Consider the following 23,615-nt stretch of genomic DNA (forward strand, 5'->3'; position numbering starts at 1 on the left):
CATATAAATATACATTTTCACGATTTTTCCAAAATACCTACAAGTTCGTAGCGCAGCACTATGAGCTTGTAGATCTGCTATTTTTCAATAGCTAAAGTATAACACAATGCTTAAAACACCAAAAAGGGGTTTCACGCAAAATGGGTTAACTTAATAAAATACTTTAATCTAAGATCAGTTCAAGCGTTGGCTTACGCACTTGATATCAGATAACTTGGCAACTGTGTGTTTATTATAGGAAATTCCAATGGCTTTTTGAATGACTGAATACTATCATAGTTGGCCAGCCGTTTCTGTGGGTATAGTCTACATTTCTTTATTTAGTCCAAAACGCAGTACAAGGTCAAATAAATAAGGGGAAATATTGCAGAATCAGCTACACGAACAGATAACACTGGAAAAAACAGACACGCTCGTGCTTTCTCACAGGGTAGCATTGGAAAATGCACAAAGCAAACTGTCACTTAAGACAGGGGTTCTCAACGTTTTTGCCTGGGGACCCCTGGAAATGCTTTGAAAATAATTTTGGGACCCCCCAAAATAATTGGGCGACCCCCCCCCCCCCCCACGGGTTGAGACTTAAGAGTCAACTGCTGCTTATGAAATCCTTTACATTTTTGTGGTTTTTGTGTATTTGCAGTTATCTTTATTTTAGCCCGAGTGATGCTAGATTTTTCGATGCCGATCCTGAATTTGAAGAGACACTTAGTTTTGACCAATATTTTGGTCAAAACATCTAACGTCTAACCCATCTAATGTGGGCCTATGATATGCCCAAGATATGGGATGCCGGGTTGAAAGTGGCTAAAATAAGGACACATGCAGAAGTTCATACAGAAAAGTCAAATAATAATAATGTCAGCCAAAACGACGTCTTTAAGATTACCTTGGCATAGATGCAGCTGTCCGACAGCCTCAGGTAGGGGCAGTATTCATCACAAATGGGACACATTATGATCTCTGTGGCTTGGCAGATTTCTTTACTGGGGAGAAACAGACAGAAAAAGCATCAACAACTTGATCGGAGCTGTGTGTGTTGTGACAAGCATGACCCATAAGTGTCTTTTTTCCTTGACACGAAACAGGCAACGATAATCAAACCATGTAACTGTGAGTCATGTGTAATCCAGTGCCAGATAACTCTCTCTCTGCGCGCTGCCGGCCACGTTGGGTTGTGAACTCTGTCGTTAAGCACACGGATCACTCGTTTCACACGTTAATGTTTAATCAATTAAAGTGACGTTACGTGACTCCTGTCCGAGGATTCATTGCAGGCCCTGAATGTGTTAGCTATAGAGAACAACGGAACAACTGTGATCTCTCCAGATTATAGCAACCCAGACCACTGCTTTCTTATTCTTTTTCCCCGCAGTCAAATCACAATCGAAAGTCTGCGTGTATCTTTTACAATGTGATTTTTTTAAGAAAAGAAGGCAAAAACAGAAAAATAATAAAACACAATTTCAGATTTGTTTTAAAATGTTTTTGGCACATTTTGCCCAACATACAGTATAGGATAGGACCAGTGGTTATAATGTGGTTAAGAGCGATAGTTTTAAGATGATGTAGAGATGTCAGGTCTTAATGGATTAAGTATATAGTTAGACGCAGATGAAGACGATTGTAGACAAGATGTGGGTCAAGCCTGGTGAGCATTACAACACAGCGGAGCTCTCTCTCTCTCCTCTCCCGTTACCTGACTTGGCAGTCCTCAGGGTGAACACGCCGTAGAGGAAAACCTGTAGGCCCACCAGCGCCGCGGGGAACGTTAGCATGCCCGTGTACCAGTGTTCGTTACATACGTGCTTTCGTTACCTGACTTGGCCCAGACCCACCAGCGCCGCGGGGAGCGTTAGCATGCCCGTGTACCAGTCCCGTTACATACGTGCTTTCGTTACCTGACTTGGCAGTGCTCCAGGGTGAACACGCCGTAGAGGAACACCAGCAGACCCACCAGCGCCGCGGGGAACAGCATGCCCGTGTACCAGCCCAGCCAGGCGAAATACAGGCCGATCTTCTCCCCAAAGTACTTCCTAAGAGGAGGAGCGCATCATCGACTTCAACATCAGACCACATCATACATGCTTTCGTTATTTAAAGGACCACTTCACCACTTTCCAACCTATCTTCATATAATAGGTCCTCACTAATAATCCATGATAAAATGGCACGATCTTTTTCCTACTCAGTCTGTGTCTCATATAGGAGGGCTGTGGGCAGTTTAGAAACAGTCTTCCAGTGACATCATCATTAGGCAGATTGTTTTTTAAACAAGATTTTTTTTATGATAGTTAGGAACCAAATGGAGAGAGTTATATAAATATAATATATTATATAAATTGGTGTCCCAGAGGGAAAAAAATCAGTAAATGGGGGTCTGTAGCCTAATGCATATCAAACTGTGGGTCCTTGAAATGAAAATGGTAGAGGTAAAGTACCTGATCTGGTCCAGTGGCTGGTACTTGTACCACACCCCCCACCAGGCCCAGCACTCGTAGAGCAGATGGCGCGTGTTGTCGGCTCCATGTGTCCGCACTGAGTTTCTGCTTCTGTGGCTCCCCTGTCCAAACGCACACACACACACACACACACACACACACACACACACACACACACACACACACACACACACACACACACACACACACACACACACACACACACACACACACACACACACACACACACACACACACACACACACACACACACACACACACACACACGATGTACCACAGATGGATATACAGTACGAACACAAGAGGTATGGATTCATACGGACACACATATACACACATACGTTAAAGGGCCACTTCACCCCTTTTTGCAACCAGATCTTATTTTAATGATGTTTAGTGGGAGACAAGAAACACTTTTCTGGGGGGTTTTTATGTGGGTAATATAATAGATATTTTAGTACGGTATTTCAAAGTGTCCATGCATGGGCTTCATGATGTCATGGACACTGGGCTCACTTATTTCCTGGACTACACGTTGTCTCAGTAAGACAGCCCAAACCTATAGATTAAACCAATAGATTAATTGCAAGCTTTCGGTCTGTTGACCGTCGTCAGGCAACTTGGTGTCAGTAAAAAGGAAAATAACAGGTGCAGCATATAGTTACTGGGCATATCATGTTTGTTTTTAAGAAGAAGGCTGACAAATGTGACCAGATTTGACTGAGAGCCTGCCATCGCACAACCTCCAACTTTTCACCAGAGGAGAAAAACGTCTTTCTTTTTTCTTTTTTTTCTTTTTTTAATCCAAAATGAGTTAATGCAGACTCTTCACATACTAGAGCATGTCTGAAATAAGTGTCAGAGCTGAAATCGTAAATGTAAATATGAAATAAATGCTTAAACATGTAGCTATAGGTGTAATGTTAAAGAGTCCACAGAAGTGAACCTTTCAAGCCCGTTTCAACTTTCAACTCGCTGTTTTCTGCAAGACATTTACTCTATAAGCCATATCTCAAAATCTGGTGGGTCAAACTGAACAACCAATGTCAATTTGAAGCTATGATTCCCTGAAAAAAATCCAATGGCAGTCCCTCAGTCAAATTTGGTCACAAATGTTGATGCAGGAGCATTATGTGCAATTTCAGAAAACAGGAGCTGTACCGCAGGACACTATAGGTGATTCATTTACAACAAGCGCTCATTGAGAGGAAAAGAAGTGAGTCAATTAATAACATTTAAATTAATTACCTCATGGAGAGGAAACGCTGCCTCGTAGGAATTATTGCTCAGCAGACGATTAAGCCCTGCGTGAGAACGATGGAGCGAGATCAAAGCAAGTCGAACAACAGCTGCTACGGGACGTACGGCACCACACACAAACACAGCGATCAGCGCCATTACCAGAATAACGACCGTGATCTCTATTCTCTTTTCTTCAAGCTTTCAAAGCCCTTTGCTTTTCAATCACACACAAGTGCAAAGTTTGGCCACCGACAGACCATGTGGGCGCCCTCAGCGTAATATGGAGAGGCCTTACCCGCACACACACGCGCGAGCACACGCATATAAATATAAATACAACTATTTTTGGCAGCTGTCACTTGAATTAAGGTGACTTGATTGATTACATCAAAAGGGGCCCGTCATCTCAAACCCAACATGCAAAATAGGCCTACTTTGTTTTCAAGGTCAACGTCGGTAGCATTTACAAAGCATTTTCCACCCTCTGTTTGCCGTTCCATGTGTGTCTGTCTGTGTGTAAACGACAGCGCCGCAGGTACATTTTTAAACTGTTTTAAACAGTGCAATGGGATAATATTTTATTGGGTGGGCAGCAGTGTTGTTTTCGTCGGCAAAAAATAAGAGGAAAAATGTTCGTCGACTGCCTTTTTTCACTGACAAAAACTAAATGGAAACTACATGAAAACGAAGCTACGATGACTAAAACTAAGACTAAATATACTGACAATATCGTCAACAAATAAAAACTAGGCTAAAATGTTACACAGGGACTAGTGGACAAGAGATCCAGTATAAGTCATTTTACACTTGGTTGCATGCTGAAAATAGCAGATCTACAAGCACACGATGCGTCGCAGCAGGACGCGTTGTGAGCTTGTAGATCAGCTATTTTCAACAAGTGTAAAATCAGTCAGTACGAAGGCATCAAGGCCCGCCAAGACACATTTTAGTGGCGTTGTGGTTAGAGTGTCCACCCTGAAACTGGGAGGTTGGGGTTCGATCCCCGGCCTGGTCACATACCAAAGACTGTAAAAATGGGACCCAATGCCTCCCTGCTTGACACTCAGCATCAAAGGGTTGGATTAGGGGGTCAAATCTACTAATCAAATGATTCCCGAGCCTTACCCACGCACACACCCGCGTGTGCGCGCACAGGCTGCACGGCTACAGCTCACCGCTCCTTGGCTGCGGCTCACCGCTCCCAAGAGATGGGGTCAAATGCGGAGAACACATTTCACTGCGGTAACGTGTGTGACAAATCGTACGACTTTGACTTTGAGCAGGTCATTCTGAAAGTAGCTCTCAAGTCAAAAGTGAGTGTGGCCACCCCAACCCGGCTCTATAGTGTGAATGGTTCCTGCGTGGTACTTTGCACTTGTTAGACAACCATAATAATACATTTATATATTATATTAAAAAGATATAAAATGAAAAACTCACCCAACTTATTTTTACCCTCCTCGTATTTAATCCTTTGCAGGACGTGGTGGACGATACGACTCCTGGTGGCGTTGTTGAAGAACGTGTCTTTGTTGTGGATGATGAAACTGTAACGCAGGTAGACAAAAGGAAAGTTTCATGGTGTTTCAATCTAATATAGGTATGGTTTTCAATCCAATATACAGTAGGTATGGTTTTGCACACTCAATTCATAATTGACGTTCCAATTTTGGAGCTCTGGCTCATGGCTCCAAAATCGTGCAAAAACGCCCCCCCCCCAAAAATTTAAAAACTCACTGGTGTATTCTGGAGCGACTGAACGGTGCGGTGAAACTCTCGTTCTCCTCCAGCTCGGGCAGGTTCTCGTCAAACTTCATGGGCTTGCGGGGAAGCCAGCCGCGTAGCTTGTTGATCCGTTTCTCCATCCTGAGATCAAACGTTTAGATTAAAATAATTATGCAAAGTTGCAGTGTTGATTTTTGTCGACTAAAAGTGTGACGACTCGTCGACTACCTTTTTTCCACTGATGAAAACTAAATGGAAACTAAATGAAAACTAAGCTATGATGACTAAAACTAAGACTAAATATAGTGACAATTTCGTCAACAAAATGTTAGTAAGGGACTAGTGGACAAGAGATCCAGTAAAAGACATACCGGTGAGTCATTTTACACGTGGTTGCCTGCTGAATATAGCTCACAATGTGCCGCGCTACGACGCGTTGTGAGCTTGTAGATCGGCTATTTTCAGCAAGTGTAAAATCAGCCATTACGACGGCATCAAAATACATTTTAGTCGACTAAATTTTTTGACTAAAACCTTATGATATTTAGTCGACTAAAACTAGACTATCACTACGACATTCCGGGTGACTAAAATGTGACTAAAACTAAATGAAAACCATTCAAAAGACTATATGACTAAAACAAAAATCTAAATTTGCTGTCAAAATCAACACTGTATAGTTGCATAGTTGGCGTTTTGAATACATTTATACACGCAATTTTCTGTTTCATGAAAATCATAAAAATCTATGAAGTATGAGGTTGCCACTCACCGAGTCATAAACCTGTGCCTTCGATGCATATAATAGATTTTCCTCCTGAAATATTGAGCAGGTCATAAATAGAGTTCATAAATAATAAATGCACAATATACAGATCTATATAGTCTAGTAAAGATAATAATGACACTGGACACTCGGCACACAATTTAGGTCAGAAATAGGCCACGTGTCGTTCGCATTATCTTGATTGATGTTGTGAACAACTGCTTACTCCAGATCAGTTGGCTGCTGCTCTTTGCCACAGCGGCAGTGGCAAAGTTAGACTTTTCTCGACTTTGCTTAGCTGCTGCTGCCTATGGGGTAAAGCGGCAGTCGCTCTTCAATCTCACAATGCGTAACATCGCGACGCATTGAGAGCTTGTAGATCTGCTATTTTCAAAATATATTAGGCCTATAAGGGCTGACGTAATAATATGGGTATATGTACTTAAATCCAGTACTTAAAGTTGTAGTGAAATGGCTTTTTTGGGCACCACTGATAAACGGTGCATTGAACCTCTCTGCTTTCTCAAGTTATTGCACGATCTAAATGCTTTCAACGATTTAAGCGCTGGAGTGCAATAACAAATGGTCTGCTTGCCTATATTATAGCCATTAGCCGACGAACACTAATTAGTGTAATGTCACTTATTTGCCAATATCTCGTTTGGTGGCTGACTTTTTGTTTTGTAGTTACTGCACGTTGGCTTTGTAGGGCAGTAGTATTATTTTCTCTCCTCAGCTGTCCCCCCAGAAGACCACAACATAAAATCCCAAATAATAAAACAGCAGCAGAGCCTTTGGTGGCTCCCCTGGAATCAATGTGCAGTAGCCTATAAAGCACTGCCGGAGGAGGAGGTTGTTGTCGCTGGAAAACATGAAACTGCTGAGCTGACAAACACTATACAACACACACTGGAGGGCTTTGTTCGTTTGATTCATGAACCACTTTCCTAGCTTGGAACCAGGACAGGCAATTATACATTTTTGAGCGGTGCCTAACTCCTCCAATGGCTGCGTCTGTCTGTCTATAAATGCTTTGGCCTGCATGTCTCGCGACCCCCACCCTGCAGCCCCTGCCCTCTTTCCCCCACCCCCGATACAAATTGGCCGCTACAATAACTTCAATAATAGAGAGAATATATCATAAACTAGAAATGCACTCTGTCGAGGTGCCAAGTGCCAACTTGCGCCGTGCACACAAGCAGAGCGCACAAGTACTGCTACAAACCTTGAAACGTACCTTAGTTACGTCACCATCAACAGCCAATAAGGGACCACCATTCTTACCCCGGCACGCGCGCACACGCACGCACACGCACACACACACACACACACACACACATGCGTCATCAAGAATGGCGGTCCCTTATTGGCCGGTGGACAACACCGAGATACATACCCAGCCGGTCGCAATACTTGCACGCTCTGCTTGCGCAAGTAATTAAAAAGGTTATTGAAAGGGTGATTTATGACCAAAATTACTTTTCTGTGGCATTCACACCACCAGAGGAAACCATATACGTAGTTAAGTACACTGCAGTGAAACTTCAGAGAAGGACAAGACTTTTCAGGAGGAAAGATAATTATGCAGCGATGAGGAGATTTGTAACGGTGACAACGGGCTGAGTGAGTCACAACGCTGCACCCACTCACCCATGATTCAGACACTTGATAGTTAGTCTAGAAACACGTCCTATTAGATAAACTTCCATCCGCGCCTCCTCCACCAGTGTTGAATTCGTCGACTAAAACTATGACGAAGAATGTCCGTCCTGTACCTTTGCTCACTGACAAAAACAAAAAAATGACTAAAACTTAAAGACTAAATATATTGACAACTTTGTCAACAAAATAAATAGATACAGGTCATTTTACGCTGAAAATAGCAGATCTACAAGCTCACCACTTAGGGGGCAGCGTTGTGTCCACTCACCTGAACGGCATGCGTATGTTCATGAGCTCTGCGTAGCGACACAGCACGTCCCACGGAGCGTGGAGCTTCACGAAGATCACGTCACTGTTCGTTAAGGACGACTGTGGAGAGGCACGCACGCACGCATGCACACGCACACACGCACACACACACACACACACACACACACACACACACGCACACGCACACACAAAATGTCACATAAAGATGTCACATCTTTTTTTTTAATGCATCTGGACCTTTTATCATGAACGTTTAAATGACCCATTTCTTTTATTGAAGCACTTTTGTACACTTAAGTCCATTGGACCCTCAAAATGTCTGCAACTAACTCCACCACCTCTCCCCCTCTCATGGAAGTAAATTGACAATATATAAAGTTACAACACCAACTTTGATGAGGCTGTACTGCTTTGATTTAAAAAAATATATATAAGGTTTTCTTAATTTCCTGAAAAATGCATATTTTTCATTTCCTGAAAAGATTATGAACATTTTTGGAGTTATGAGGTTTCCTTCCCGACAGCAGATTTATAATGCTCAATAACACTTAACTTAACCCATTCTGAACGGGAACCCATTTTGGTGTTAGCATCATGTTATGCTTTAGCTATTGAAAAATAGCAGATCTACAAGCTCATAGCGCGCCACCGAGTGGCGCGCTACGAGCTTGTAGGTCTGCTATTTTTGAAAAATCGAAGAACGACTGACATTTTTAGAATCTGATCTCAGGTCAGAATGGCTTAATCAGACCAGTGTGTGTCCAGTGGAAACCTCGTATGAATCTGATCTCAGGTCAGAATGGGTTAAACACGTGCACCCATAATATCCAGGGGGAACATTAGCCAAAAACTATCAGCTTTAAATGCTCATCATGACACGTCACAGTTATTTCTGGGGAAGTGATTTGGTGCAGACGGTAAAACATGTCCATTTATGGAGCAGGCTACATTAACATCAGTGATGTTATACCCATGTTTTAAATGGCGAGTTTGTACTTCTGCCCTCTGGGAGAAGATACAAAGAACGAAAGTGGAAGTACATCAGAATAAAAAAATAATTTGTACCAGCATCAACCAAGATTACAATTTACAATTTAGGCATTTAGCAGACGCTCTTAATCCAGAGCGACTTACATTAAGCAAGAACAAAAAAAGCATGGGAATACATCACATAAAAACATTTATCATGAAACATGCGTAAGCTAAGAAAGTAACAGTGTATATCCATATAATGAAACTACCGGTATACATATAAACTACTATGCTATACATATGTACTATGACGTGATATGACTACATACAATGCAATTATAGTGCTGTCTTCATAACATGCTATAAGTCTGTGTCAAATGCTATCTAAGTCTACAGAAATGCTATCTAAGGGGGGTGGGGTAAGTGCTATGGGCCATGATGGAGTCTGAAAAGGTGGGTTTTCAGACTACGGCGGAAGATTGGGAGTGATGCTGCAGTTCTGACTGCAATGGGAAGTGCATTCCACAGTTTTGGAGCCAGAAGGGAGAAGAGTTTGGGACGTGTGGAGCGTTGTCCCTGCGTTTTTAGTGAGGGTACTTCCAACTTCCTTAAAAACGCTGGGACAATGCTCAAGATGTTGAACGAGGCTCTGAAACAGCGGTAACTGTGTGAGGCTAGATGATCCACATAATGTGTGCAATGGTGTAATGTTGTGTCTTCCTCTGTAATGTATTTTTGTTGTCTTTGGTGTTTTATGTGTGGCTGTAGCTGGGGTGAAAGCCCACGACAAATTTCCCTTGTGAACAATAAAGTTTACCTTGACCTTGACATTGATGTGCAATTTACCAAGTCTAGAGCACTGGTAAAAGAAAATGTATCTTAAATTGCCAATAAATAATTCTATCTATCTATCTATCTATCTGTGAGTCACGGACACATTTTTATGGGTCCCTTTATTACATTTTTTGTTTCCTACATTTTGTTTTTAATTAGATTTTTTAAAATCTCTTTTAGCCTTTCGGCTAATCTTCCAAGAGTCCAGAAATAAATTAAAACATTACAAAATACATTATTATATTACATTACGAAATAGTACATTGCATTTCAAATTGCACTGATGCTAAACGACAGCAGTGAGTTTAATATTACAGCATAATAAAAATACCTATACCTCTAATCCTCAACTCATACAGCCGCACACACAGAGGCACAGCATATGCCTGCCCACTGACAGTTCATTCACCTATCTATGGTGGACTATGCATGGCAGCTGGTCGTCCTCTTCCCTGAGCCAGCTGAAAACCTGACTGCATACCAATAATTTAATTAGGCCTAGTATTATTTTAAAACATTTTCAATAAACAGTACAGTACAATGCATTTTTTACATGTACATGAAAGCCCCCATACGTATATGGTGCCCAGGTCTCGACCGTGACATCATCAGGGATGGAGATCCCCGATGTCATAGTAAATGCGACCTGCTGCTGTCGCAAATTAAGCCCATATATGGAGATCCCTGATGTCAGAGTGAAACTTCTTCCTCTCCTGCAGTCCTGACCCATTTTAAACAGATAGAGTCGCTTGTATGGCACACGAAGGCAGAAAGAAAGAAAGAGCCTAAAAATATATCCGTGTACAGTAACTCCATGCTACAGAAAACCATGCAGGTACAAGTGGGAATGTTTCAAAGAGAGCACGGCGGAGCGTCGGCTTCCCTTTGGAACGTTCCAGAAAACGATGACCTTGATGTTACTGCATCAGCAGGAAGCGCGCGTGTGCAGTGTGCACGCACGCACGCTCGCACACACACACGCACACATCAGGGCATTCACTTCTAGTCATTGTTACTAGTTGACTAGTTGTTTAACTACCTGTTATTTGTACATTTATAAAACTGTGTACATTAGGTGACTATAACTATAATCTATACTATACTATAATCTACCTGATCTTGAGGCCTGAACTGCCTGCTATATTACTCAGTATTCATGGTAGCGCTCTTTGGCAGATGGTGTTAGAGTGTGGCGCATGACATCATCATGACATCATTACGTTCATGTTGGTTTTATGAATGAATGACAGCACTCCAGTCAGGAGCTGTATACTGCCACACGGACTACACTACACTACAACTAAATTAAATTGTCCGACCTTGCAAAACCACAACGCAAGCTTAGGTTGTAAATAGGCATGTGTCACGGTACTAAATCCTGAAATATTATGCTCACATATATAAATCAGCCTTGGCATTGCCAGTTATCCAAAAAGGCTCACAAAGCGAAGCAAAGCTGATGTGATCACAACTGTAATTTCATCAACAGCCTGCAAATGGAAAGCCAATAGGCTTTCCGCTTGGATTTATCCTTTTAGCAGACCTTGTCTTCACTAACTTTCAGCTAGATTGTGAAATGTTTTTATTTTAGCTGTCATTTCCTCTTTTTTTGTGCCGTCAAACATGGTCATCGGATCAGTCAAACATTCTTTTGTTTAACCCATTCTGACCAGGCACCCATTTTGGTGTTAGCATCATGTCATGCTTTAGCTATTGAAAAATAGCAGATCTACAAGCTCATAGCGCGCCACCGAGTGGCGCGCTACGAGCTTGTAGGTCTGCTATTTTTGAAAAATCGAAGAACGACTGACATTTTTCTAGAATCTGATCTCAGGTCAGAATGGATTCATCAGACCAGTGTGTGTCCAGTGGAAACCTCGTATGAATCTGATCTCAGGTCAGATAATATCAGGTAATATTTCTTCTACATCAGAGAATGGCTTGTGCCCAAAACGCAGCCACTTTGAGTGAACACTGAGCTTTTCTCCATTCTTCATTGAACCACCGATTTTCACTGTCAAACTTCCTCTTAATACAACCAGCGACTTAGAACATGCCATTGTGATTCATTCAAAATGTAATCGTGTTCAACTCCTGTTGAGCTGGCAAATTAAGTGCCGGTACAAGCGAACAGACTCTGCTGCACAGTCTGGCTGCACTGGAAAATCCAAAACTACCGCGGGTCCACGGCTCGTCTTTCTGTGTGCTAACCAAATCAGCAGGGGGCGGGGGGCATACATATTTCCAAAGGGGGCACTTCATTTTTCAAATGTATAACAAATACTCGCCTATTAACAAAGTGACGCGTTGAAAATGACCACAAGTAGCCTACAATTATACAGCAGCACCACCAACAACAACAAACAATCAAATACAAATATGTTGAGCGTTGTGTGTTCTGCACGGCAAAATATATAACCTTGTATTTCTATTAACGATTCAATTAATTTGAACATCTAGACTGGAGGGGCACAAAGTCCAATCTGGGGGCAATGCCCCCCTGTAGAGACGCCACTGGTGCTAACCAACGCTAACCTGAAGCACAACGAGCACCATGCATGCCGTGCTGTGCAGCAATGCATGCGTCTGCCCCCATACACACGCATTCATTTCCCCGTCCCCATCCGACTCTGTAACTGTTTCAATGGTTGTGTATTGTTGGGCTGATGCGTGCTGCACGCGAACGTGTGACTGTGTCACTGCGACCCCAGCTAACAGCCAATCATGAGCCAGTCAGCGCAACATTGTCATCAGGACATGCCGGCCCATAATACACGGGTTGCGTTGCTCCTCGTTCAGCAAATACAACAGATAATTAGACTCGCGGTCACAGTGACTTTATTCTCTTTTTTCTATCATTTCTCCAGGGTCCGCAGAGAGATGTGCCGCGGTCCGCCTAGAGGACCACTGCACTACAGTATACAAATTATTGGCTGACAGTCGATTCTTACTATTATTTATATATATGTTTTAACCTTGAAAATATATTTTTTGTTAGTTTTAGGTCAAATGTCCACCAAATATGACGTAGATTTCAGCAAGCAAATTTCACTTGTAGTCGACTAACATTTGATCGACTATAACAGCAGAGCGTTGTGAGCTTGTAGATCTGCTATTTTCAGCATGCAACAAGTATAAAATCGCTGCATTAAGCAGAAATCCTTGCCTCCTTCTCCAGGTGCAGGCCCTCGGCGCGGATGTTCCTCTCGAACATCTCCCTCTTCTCCGCCTGCGTCGCGTTGGACTTCCTGTACACCAGGATGTAGTCGATGCGACACTTGCCGTCGCTGAAGCACAGGCCGCTGGATTTACTCCTCACCTGAGAGAGAGAGAGAGAGAGCCCAGGGACCAATCACAATACAGACTCCTCACCTGAGAGAGAGAGAGCCCAGGGACCAATTACAATACAGACTCCTCACCTGAGAGAGAGAGAGCCCAGAATTGCATTTTCATAGCACTTTTCCAAGTGCTCAAAGCGCTTTACAATGGTTCATTCATTCATACATTGGGAGGTGAAGCGGCGAACAGTCGACGCCAGCGTCCTCACTTCCCACATTCACACCCCAATGGGTGCTCACACCAACCGACTCATTGGAGGCAATGTAGGGTTCAGTGTCTTGCCAAAGGACACTTCGACATGTGGACAGGAGGAGGAGCCGGGATTCGAATCGCCGACCCACGGATCATTGGACGACCTGCTCTACCTCCTGAGCCACAGCCGCCCCAATCACAGTCGTCTTCACTTTACAGACTCCTCACCTGAGAGAGCCCAGGGACCAATCACAGTCGTCTTTACTTTACAGACTCCTCACCTGAGAGAGCCCAGGGACCAATCACAGTCGTCTTTACTTTACAGACTCCTCACCTGAGAGAGCCCAGGGACCAATCACAGTCTGTGTCCCATCTATGCATGATGCCTTGTCCTGTCCTGTCCTGTCCTCTCCTGTCCTGTCCTGTCCAACAGGGCTGTGGTCACTCACCTCTGCAGAGCCTCTCCTCTCCTCTCCTCTCCTGTCCTGTCCTGTCCAACAGGGCTGTGGTCACTCACCTCGGGCAGTGCAGAGTCTGTCCTGTCCTCTCCTGTCCTGTCCTGTCCTGTCCTCTCCTCTCCTGTCCTGTCCAACAGGGCTGTGGTCACTCACCTCGGGCAGTGCAGAGTCGGTGCGGCTGTGGTCGTCCAGGATGCTACTGTGCGTTCCCAGGTGCAGCAAGGTGTCGTCGTCCTCCTGGTCAGGGCTGCTCAGACCGTCCGATCTCCCGTTCTCCATGAGCACCTTGACATCCTTCACAGCTACAGTGGACAGCATCAACCAGAAAAGAAGTTCACTATTATTATTATTATTATTATTATTATTACAGAATTAGACTGAGTTTGTTGAATGCTATTCTGATTTTGTCTCTCTGCGTGTTATGGAGGCAGCTGATCGTAATGTGCAAAATCACATCACTATAACTATCACTAGGACAGTACGTACTTTTTCACACAGAAAAGTGTAAAACTTTAAATGGGACATTCTACGGAATTAGTACTTTTACGTCTGGTATAAAGTACCGGACTTTTAAAGTTGTAACAGAGTATTTCTATATTGCAGTACACCACTGCTTAATGTGCTTATAGAGCACCAAAGTCTGACGTCAATGTCGCTAGAGGGCGCCAAGTCAACGGGTTTGTGTATTTATTTATTTGTATTATTATTATTTTTTTAATATATTTTTTATCCCACTATTTTGTAACCCATTTTTCACCCGTGTCAATCATCTACTGTGATCCTGGGCTCTACACACCCTCCGCCAACCTGGGGAGAGCAACGGACTTAACTCATGCTTCCTTCATGCTTGAGTGTCCAAGTTGCTCCTTTACACCTGACAGGGGGGAGTTTCCCTGGTTGGACGTAGCGTCTGGAAGGAACACGTTATTCCAACCAGTTCCTTTCCCCTCCATCAGGCGCCCCGGCTGGCCAGGGGGAGGCAGTTTAGAGACCAGGATTACTGCATGTTTTTGTGAGGGTACCTACCCTATAGGGGACACGGGGAGAACATGCAAACTCCTTTTTTTGTATTATTTGTATTATAATCCCCGAGACCCCATAGAGGGATCTTAGATCACCGAAGTCCTCACGTCACTCGCTCATCCCCTGGTTTCCCCCTGGTTCACGGAAGTAATTTCTTTATGGAGAATAACATGGGCTCATCTTAAAATCGTTTCATATAAGCGTTGTGGTCCAAAAATAAACAAGCTGTCTGTGTTGTCAGGGATGGTGTCTCTGTATTTAAAGACGTTTATGCTGCGTACAAAGCCAACTCGAGTTGTGACAAATCATGACAATAAACACAATGTTTTGGGCAGATCAAATAATTAGAACAAAGTAATTATTTGTTTGGTCCAAAATATTGTGTTTGTTGTCATGATTTGTCACGACTCCAGTTGGCCAAGTTCGTACGACGCTTAAAAGGTCTTTAAATAAATATTTTTTTTAAATATTGGACATAATGGACTGTGACGCTCTATATGAGACAATTTTAGAGGAACCGAGGACTTCGACGCTCTATTGGCAAACAAACAGCATCATGTATTTACCTGGAGGCCAGGTAACGGCTCTCTCATCGAGGGGAGGAGTGTTGTCCTGAGTGCTGGTGGAGTTCGGAGGTCCTTCGGAGGACTCCACCATGTTGTCTGCCGGGACCTTGACCGCCGCGTCTGCCCCCTGGTGGCGGCCGGAGGCCGGTGGAACACTGCGTCGTCGGTGAGCGCTGCTGTGCCACTGGAGCTCAGACCCATGTAGAGATAAACTCACACCTGCAGAGAGCGGGGATGGGCAACTTTGAAGATGGAGAGGGCCACTATAGTTCCACACTGACTCCAGAGGGCCACTATAGTTCCACACTGACTCCAGAGGGCCACTATAGTTCCACACTGACTCCAGAGGGCCACTATAGTTCCACACTGACTCCAGTGGGCCACTATAGTTCCACACTGACTCCAGAGGGCCACTATAGTTCCACACTCACTCCAGAGGGCCACTATAGTTCCACACTCACTCCAGAGGGCCACTATAGTTCCACACTCACTCCAGAGAGCCACTATAGTTCCACACTCACTCCAGAGGGCCACTATAGTTCCACACTCACTCACTCCAGAGGGCCACTATAGTTCCACACTCACTCACTCCAGAGGGCCACTATAGTTCCACACTGACTCCAGAGGGCCACTATAGTTCCACACTCACTCCAGAGGGCCACTGTAGTTCCACACTGACTCCAGAGGGCAACTATAGTTCCACACTCACTCACTCCAGAGGGCCACTATAGTTCCACACTCACTCCAGAGGTCCACTATAGTTCCACACTCACTCCAGAGGTCCACTATAGTTCCGCACTCACTCCAGAGGTCCACTATAGTTCCACACTCACTCACTCCAGAGGGCCACTATAGTTCCACACTCACTCCAGAGGGCCACATTGCATACTGTCGTAGCAAAAATAGCAGATATACAAGCTCAGAACTCAGAAACACATGAAGAGCTGCAGCCTTATATGACCTTAACAGATTTGTAACTCTGAGAGTGAGTTAGAGAAGCGCTGTCCTAGTGGACTCATAATGTGCCATACATAGTGTCATAGTAAATCAGTGTCAAACATTATTCTGACCAAATCCTGGAGACTGGCATTCAGTAATTGGGTCTTATGATCAAAATAAGAACATTATAATGGTGTGTAATGGAGGGAATCTTAAAAAAAACAAGAAAAACTAAAAAAAAAAAAAAAGAAGAAATGCCACACGGACAAGACCAAGTCTTTGCCACGGACACATTTTGTCCGTGTACGGATATGTTGATGTTGATGTTGATGTCATTCTTATTCATGCATATGTCTAGTCTAGCCTGGCATCTCCTCGGTTTTGGGGATGTTTGGGCTTAAATAGTTTTAACCCATTTTCGGCACGAACCCCTTTTGGTGTTTTAAGCATTATGTTATTCTTTAGCTATTGAAAAATAGCAGATCTAGACGATCATAGCGTGGCACCGAGTGCCGCGCCATGAGCTTGTATAGGTCTGCTATTTTTGAAAAATCGTGAAAATGCGGCACAGATCTTTGAATACAGTACATATTCTTTCGGAGCGAACATTTTTAATGTGCTTCTGCGGGGTCCCTGGAAAAACATATCTTTCGCATGTGGGTCGGCGGCCAAATACATACATGTTTGGGGGTCCTTGACATGAAAATGTTTGGGAACCACCGACATAGAAACATGGGGTTTTTCAGAAAACTGTCAGGATTTAGAAGGCCTTTGTAGAATCGCCCTCAGGTCTAAATTGTTTTAAGCGCACCACTTGGCTATAGAGTATACTGCTGAGAGCTGCTCTGTGAGACAGCCTGGACACTCAGTCTCCATTTATTGACTGGCTTATTATGAGACTGCCAAGAAATGAAACATAAAAAGGGGTTTTATTTTCCACTCGCGCATACAGGTACCAGCAATGAAATGTTGGTGTGCATGATGACGTGTTTTGCGAGAACAGCAATACAAAATACAACAATGTTACAACAAATACTGGATTATAGACAGACAGACAGACAGAACATCCATCTATAAATGCACCATGTCTCTTTAAGTCTGTCTGTGTGTACAGTACGTACGTACGTACGTACGTACGTACGTACGTACGTACGTACGTACGTGCGTACAGCGGTAATGCGCTCCAACTCGAGAACCGTTCGCCCCACCTTCGACTTCAAATTCGACACACGCGTTCCACACGCCCACAGAGAGTGCGGCTATAGTGCCTGCACCGGTCTAGTACATATGAATTATGTTCTGTATGTATAATTCAAATCATCATCAAAGAGGTTTTTTATTAAAGCCAGAAATGACTTATGATCAAAAAAAGGTTTTTTTAACCCATTTTGGGATCTACAAGCTCATAGCGCGCCACCGAGTGACATAGACTGACATAGAAACATAGCCTTTTCAGAAAACTGTCAGGATGTAGAAGACATTTTTAGAATCTGATCCCAGGTCAAAAAAGGTTATTAAGCCAGCAGTATCGAGACAACATGAGTCCAACTTCAGACAGGTGAATTAAATAGACCCTGACCCACCAGAACCGGAGCCAGACAACGAACGCTGCAGACAGACAGACAGCAGCGCGTGGATGTGTTTCTCTGTATATATCCAGCAGCACAGAACAGCACTGCTGAGGGTTAGGTGAGGACACGGCTCCACTGCTGCCCCTCTCAGCATTCTAGGTATGCTGTATTCATGGTCATTTGCATATAGGCTGTCTGCCTGAATAGGCTCTTATACTGTCTGTGCATAACTGTAGGTAAGAAAGGAAAGGAAAGGTACTATGTTTACCCAGGGTAACTGGACTTGTTTACAGCCAGGCCCTGCTCATAGAACATTTCATGGTAGAGGTTCAATGCCTTGCTCAAGGGCACTTCAGCGGTGGTCATTTTAACATGCCGGTCCGGGGATATGAACTAGCGACCTTCCGATATCAAGACCGATATCAAGATATCAAGGGTTTTCAGACAACGGCGGAAGATTGGGAGTGAGGCTGCAGTTCTGACTGTGATGGGAAGTGCATTCCATAGTTTTGGAGCCAGAAAGGAGAAGGGTTCCCGGCTAGTGGCTACCCATTATAATAATTCAATTTGGGTTCTAACTAATCGGTTCCTACAGACGTGCACAGTCACACGTTAATGATGTATTTATTTAACAGCAAAATCCGGTGAAAAGCTGTTGTAAGTAAGGAGTAGAGTAACTGCAAGCGCGTCTCTCTCTCTCTCTCTCTCTCTCTCTCTCTCTCTATGCAGCATTGACGGGGGACGTGGGGGCAGGGGGGGGATCATTTGGGGATAATGGTTGCGCTTCAGCCAGTCAATCAGTGAGACAATAGCACGCAGCTGAGTGATCAGCGAACCGGCCGTGCACATCAAAGGCTGTACAGAGTTGCTAATTTGGCTCCTCTGACTGCACTGCACTCCCAACGACATGACATGGAAAAGGAAAGAATCACGTCTGTGACAATGACCTTATTATCTTACAGTTTGAATTGTACTGTACTGTACAGACGCACATATACAGCAAATATTCAGCGATTCGTTACTGGTGTGAACGCATTCAGACTTTATAGAGCGTTGCAGTTCCGCCCCCTTTCATGACGACGCCAGGGCCCCGGAAATAGTTTCCAATGCATTTTTCCCATATAGACATTTCAAAACGTATTTATTTAAAGACCTTATAAGTGTCGCACGAAGCCAACTCTTGTCGTGACAAATCATGACAACAAACACAATATTTTGGACCAAACAAATAATTACAAAGAAGAAAAACAACCAAAAAAGTGTTTAAAGCTGCCGTTTTCTTCTTCTTTCTAATTATTTGTTCAGCCCGAATTTTTTTGTTTGTTGTCATGATGAAGAGTTGGCTTTGTCCGTGGCGTAAACGTCTTTAAATAAATACTTTCTGAAAAGTCTATGAGGAAAATGAACGGGGATTTATTTTCCGGGTCTCTCGAGGGGGCAGGACTGCGACGCTCTATTGAGGACCAAATACAGGACGATAGCCAAAATAGCCGCCGCGCGTCGGCAGTTGTGAGCCTGCATTAATAATTAGTTCTATAAAAGCATGTCTTTTTCACGGGGATCACTATTGATATGACAGCTGATTTTAATAGTAGACGCATATACTGTATATGTCTATGAGTAGACCCACATCCATGTAGGAGGGCTATTAAAGGTAACCTGACGCTGCCAGATCCAAAAAGCTTGCTACACAAATTTGTTTCACAGCTTATTTGGATCTGGGATCGCGGAAGCAAATTCGATGACGGGGCTGTTCCTTTTTTTCAAGATACATGGTAGATGATTGGATGGGAGCGTCTGTCTATCACCGTGTGGGCGTGCAAACACAACCAATCATATCGACGTGTCTATATACCGTCACATATCCCGCCTTTAGCTCACGCTGATTGGTTCGGTACGAAGCAGATCTGACTCAGGGCTCAACTCCGTCAGAGATCCCAGATGAGTGTTGTGTTGGGGAATATGTTTCCCCAATACCGCCCTCATCTGGCAGCGTCAGGTTATATTAAAGGAGGCACAGCGCAAATATAATGGCAGCGTACGAGGTTCACATGCATGCGCAAAAAAACCCAGATGTACAAGTTATCGACACGGAGTATGATACACGATGTAAGCTTGTAGATCTGTTTATTTTAAACATGCGCCGCCGCCACCACGCAAAGTTATGACGAAGCAGCATGTGATGCATAAGACTTCACGCGAGAGAGTTTCTTTCAACTCGTGTCCCCATTGGTTCCCAACCACCGTAATAAATAAGTAAGTAAATGTATTATTTAGTTAGATAAAATACAGGAGCGTATACCTGCCATTTTTTGTTCCATTCCTATAAGCCAATAATGCTGCTGCTCTGACAAAACTGTCTAATCACTGAACAGCACAACTGATAATATTTCTAATGTGATTAATCCGTTCTCAAATCTTCTATTAAACGGCTAGGTGTGCCGTGATGCTCATTTCAGCACGGCTGGATAGCGTATATATATTCAACCAATTGCCTCGACAGAAGAACTACCTGTAGTAATATGAATATTTCATTCCACTTATGTCACAATTCTGTACACGTTCGTTCATACTGCTCAAGCTTTAAAGGACCTTCAGGCAGCTGCAGTTAAGTTTGCTGTACAAAGGGAAAATATTCAAGGCTTATATCTGAAGGTGTTAAATCAACTCCCGGGAGAGACAGCAGAGAACTGTCGTTGGGGGGGAGAGGGAGGGGGGACGACAGGTCTGCATGCTGAATTTCCGTTTGTGACAGGCCGAGGCGACTCAGCAGATTTCTTTCTGCTGAACCATTACTACTGGAGACAGAGATAGGAGAGAGTGTGTCTCGGCCCTTAACCCATTTTGGACTGAGGTCGATTAAAAAAAAAAAGGCTTCTAAATCCCCCAAAAAACATGTTTCTATGTCAGTGGTGCTCAACCTTTTTCATGTCAAGGACCCCCAGAATTATCTCTATTGGGCCACGTACGCCCATCTCAAAATATGTAGTTCCAGGGACCCCCCCCCCCCCCCCAGAAGCCAATGTTTTAGTTAAAAATGTTCGCTCTGAAATATATATTCAATGATTTGCTCCACATTTTAACGATTTTTCAAAAATAGCAGACCTATAAGCTCTATGAGCTTGTAGATCTGCTATTTTTCAATAGCTAAAATATAACATAATGTTTAACCCATTCTGTACGGGAACCCGTTTAGGTGTTAGCATCATGTTATGCTTTAGCTATTGAAAAACAGCAGATCTACAAGCTCATAGCGCGCCACCGAGTGGCGCGCTACGAGCTTGTAGATCTGCTATTTTTGAAAAAATCGAAGAACGACTTTTTTCAGAATCTGATCTCAGGTCAGAATGGGTTAATCAGACCAGTGTGTGTCCAGTGGAAACCTCGTATGAATCTGATCTCAGGTCAGAATGGGTTAAATAAAACACCAAAAGGGGTTCCCGCCCACAGTGGGTTAATCAGCCAGTGAAGCGGCGGTACAAATGGAGCATGCCGCGCCACCGCTAATAAAAAAAACAACCGCCACGAGTTCTATAAAAATCGATCGCTCGACAGCCTTTCCCTCAGATGACCTTCACTGTGAACTGATATAGCACTGTTTCGGTGGCGGGCTGGCGGGCGGCTTGTTTCACTATAGCCCCGAGTGTACTATACATGCAAAACTGAGAGGGAACTGAATTTCACATATTTCAACATAAAAATGAAACCTGTATACCGATGAGATCTGGACACTAACCCAGGATGTGTAATATGTATAGTATTAGTTATAGAGGCTACATTTGCGTGTCTCTTCTGTTTGATTATACATGTGTCTTTCTGTTTGTTTTATTATGTAGGCCTATCGTTTTGCTTTTGGGGGTTTTTTTAATCGCGGCAAGACACATGCTGATCATTATGTTTTTCTCATTTTTACCTATTTACTGCCTTTAGGCCAGCAGCACCTCACCAACACTGGTGGTGTGCGCCCTTTTCCTGTTTTGTCAATTTGGATCCCCTATCCTCACTATAGGCTATACTTACTCCTATTAACTGGGGAATGTCTACTGTATATGTGCCCCCAGTCAGTCAGAACATCTCTGTCCGTTTAATGAGGGAGGACACGGCATACACATTATTATGTTTAAACTTAATAAAGAGAACTAATTTACTAATAGTAAATGGTGGATAGAACACATTTTTTTCTTGTTTTGTTTGTTTCCCCCCCTCTCAATCTGAGAGGATGCTATATAAAAGAGGTCTATTATTTTGATCTACTTTATTAGTTGTTCTAATTTGCTGCCAAAAACTACACTGGCCGGCGATCAACCGGGGTAGCGGAAACAAATATATAAAAAATAAACGTGGCAGAAGCTAATGAACACAGCGATAAATGAATCTGGCATTCAATTCAAAGTTAACCCATTCTGACCGGGAACCCGTTTTGGTGTTAGCATCATGTTATGCTTTAGCTATTGAAAAATAGCAGATCTACAAGCTCATAGCGCGCCACCGAGTGGCGCGCTACGAGCTTGTAGGTCTGCTATTTTTGAAAAATCGAAGTACAACTGACATTTTTAGAATCTGATCTCAGGTCAGAATGGGTTAATCAGACCAGTGTGTGTCCAGTGGAAACCTCGTATGAATCTGATCTCAGGTCAGAATGGGTTAACTAGCGTTGTTGCACTTTCAAAGATCACCACATTGTTTGAAAAACCCACCGCTGTGCCCCAGTTGGACTTTCTAAGATTCACAGCGTCGCTCGTATGTAAACCGCACAACGAAAGCAGGTCACCGCCGTGACGAATGGAGCGCTCCTTTAACAACTAACGAGGGCTCCGATGAAGGGGAGGAAACACGAAGTAAACTCGCACTGCTGTTGCTGTAGAGAAAGAGGGACAAAGTGAAAAGAGAGGAGGCTATGATTCACACTGTCAGGTGAATAATTACATATTTTCGCAGTGCGAATTCACCCATTTAGACCCGAGGTCGATTCTAAAACAGAATGCTTCTAAATCCTAACAGTTTTCCGGTAAAGACCTGTGCTGAATGGGTTATAAATCATGATTTTGTAGAGTGCCAAAAATGGCATACTGTTAACGAGCACGAATAATTGTTTACCCCGCTGAGCGAAGGAAAATGCTTTAACATCAAGCAACACTGAAAGGCGTGACCACGCTGGGAACCACAAATTGCTCCGGATTAAAAGTTTGAATAATTGATATCACACTGACGTCTCACGCCATAAACATCAATATCAATGGGAATATGTTAGCATGGCCGGCTGAGTGACTGACTAACCATCTGAACACTTTGTTTGAGCGGTGACTAACCGCTGTCTGTCTGTCTGTCCGTCTGTTGGAGTAGGGACAGCTGCAATACCGCTGGGTGACCTAAAGTGGCACTGTTGAGCAGCCGAATGGGCTACAGCTGTTGTGTATGGTGCACACACACACACACACACACACACACACACACACACACACACACACACACACACACACACACACACACACACACACACACACACACACACACACACACACACACACACACACACACACACACACACACACACACACACACACACACACACACACACACACACACACACACACACA

The 23,615-nt window shown here is 43.7% G+C and overlaps 1 protein-coding gene across 1 annotated transcript in view; it reads right to left on the minus strand.

Moving 5' to 3' along the window:
* The window catches only part of LOC308311248 (anoctamin-4-like), a 54,048-nt gene extending 38,520 nt beyond the window's left edge, over positions 1–15,528 (minus strand). The window contains 11 exon segments of the mRNA XM_080757898.1: positions 887–983; positions 1,899–2,033; positions 2,439–2,560; positions 3,708–3,763; positions 5,142–5,248; positions 5,439–5,567; positions 6,199–6,243; positions 8,123–8,223; positions 13,097–13,249; positions 14,073–14,221; positions 15,509–15,528. Coding sequence (XP_080614024.1) covers positions 887–983; positions 1,899–2,033; positions 2,439–2,560; positions 3,708–3,763; positions 5,142–5,248; positions 5,439–5,567; positions 6,199–6,243; positions 8,123–8,223; positions 13,097–13,249; positions 14,073–14,198 — 1,071 coding nt within the window. The 5' untranslated portion in view covers positions 14,199–14,221; positions 15,509–15,528.
* Between the last annotated feature and the right edge of the window lie 8,087 nt (positions 15,529–23,615).

The sequence above is a fragment of the Protomyctophum bolini genome (assembly GCF_963924005.1).
Source record: "Protomyctophum bolini genome assembly, chromosome: 23".
Classification (NCBI taxonomy): domain Eukaryota; kingdom Metazoa; phylum Chordata; class Actinopteri; order Myctophiformes; family Myctophidae; genus Protomyctophum; species Protomyctophum bolini.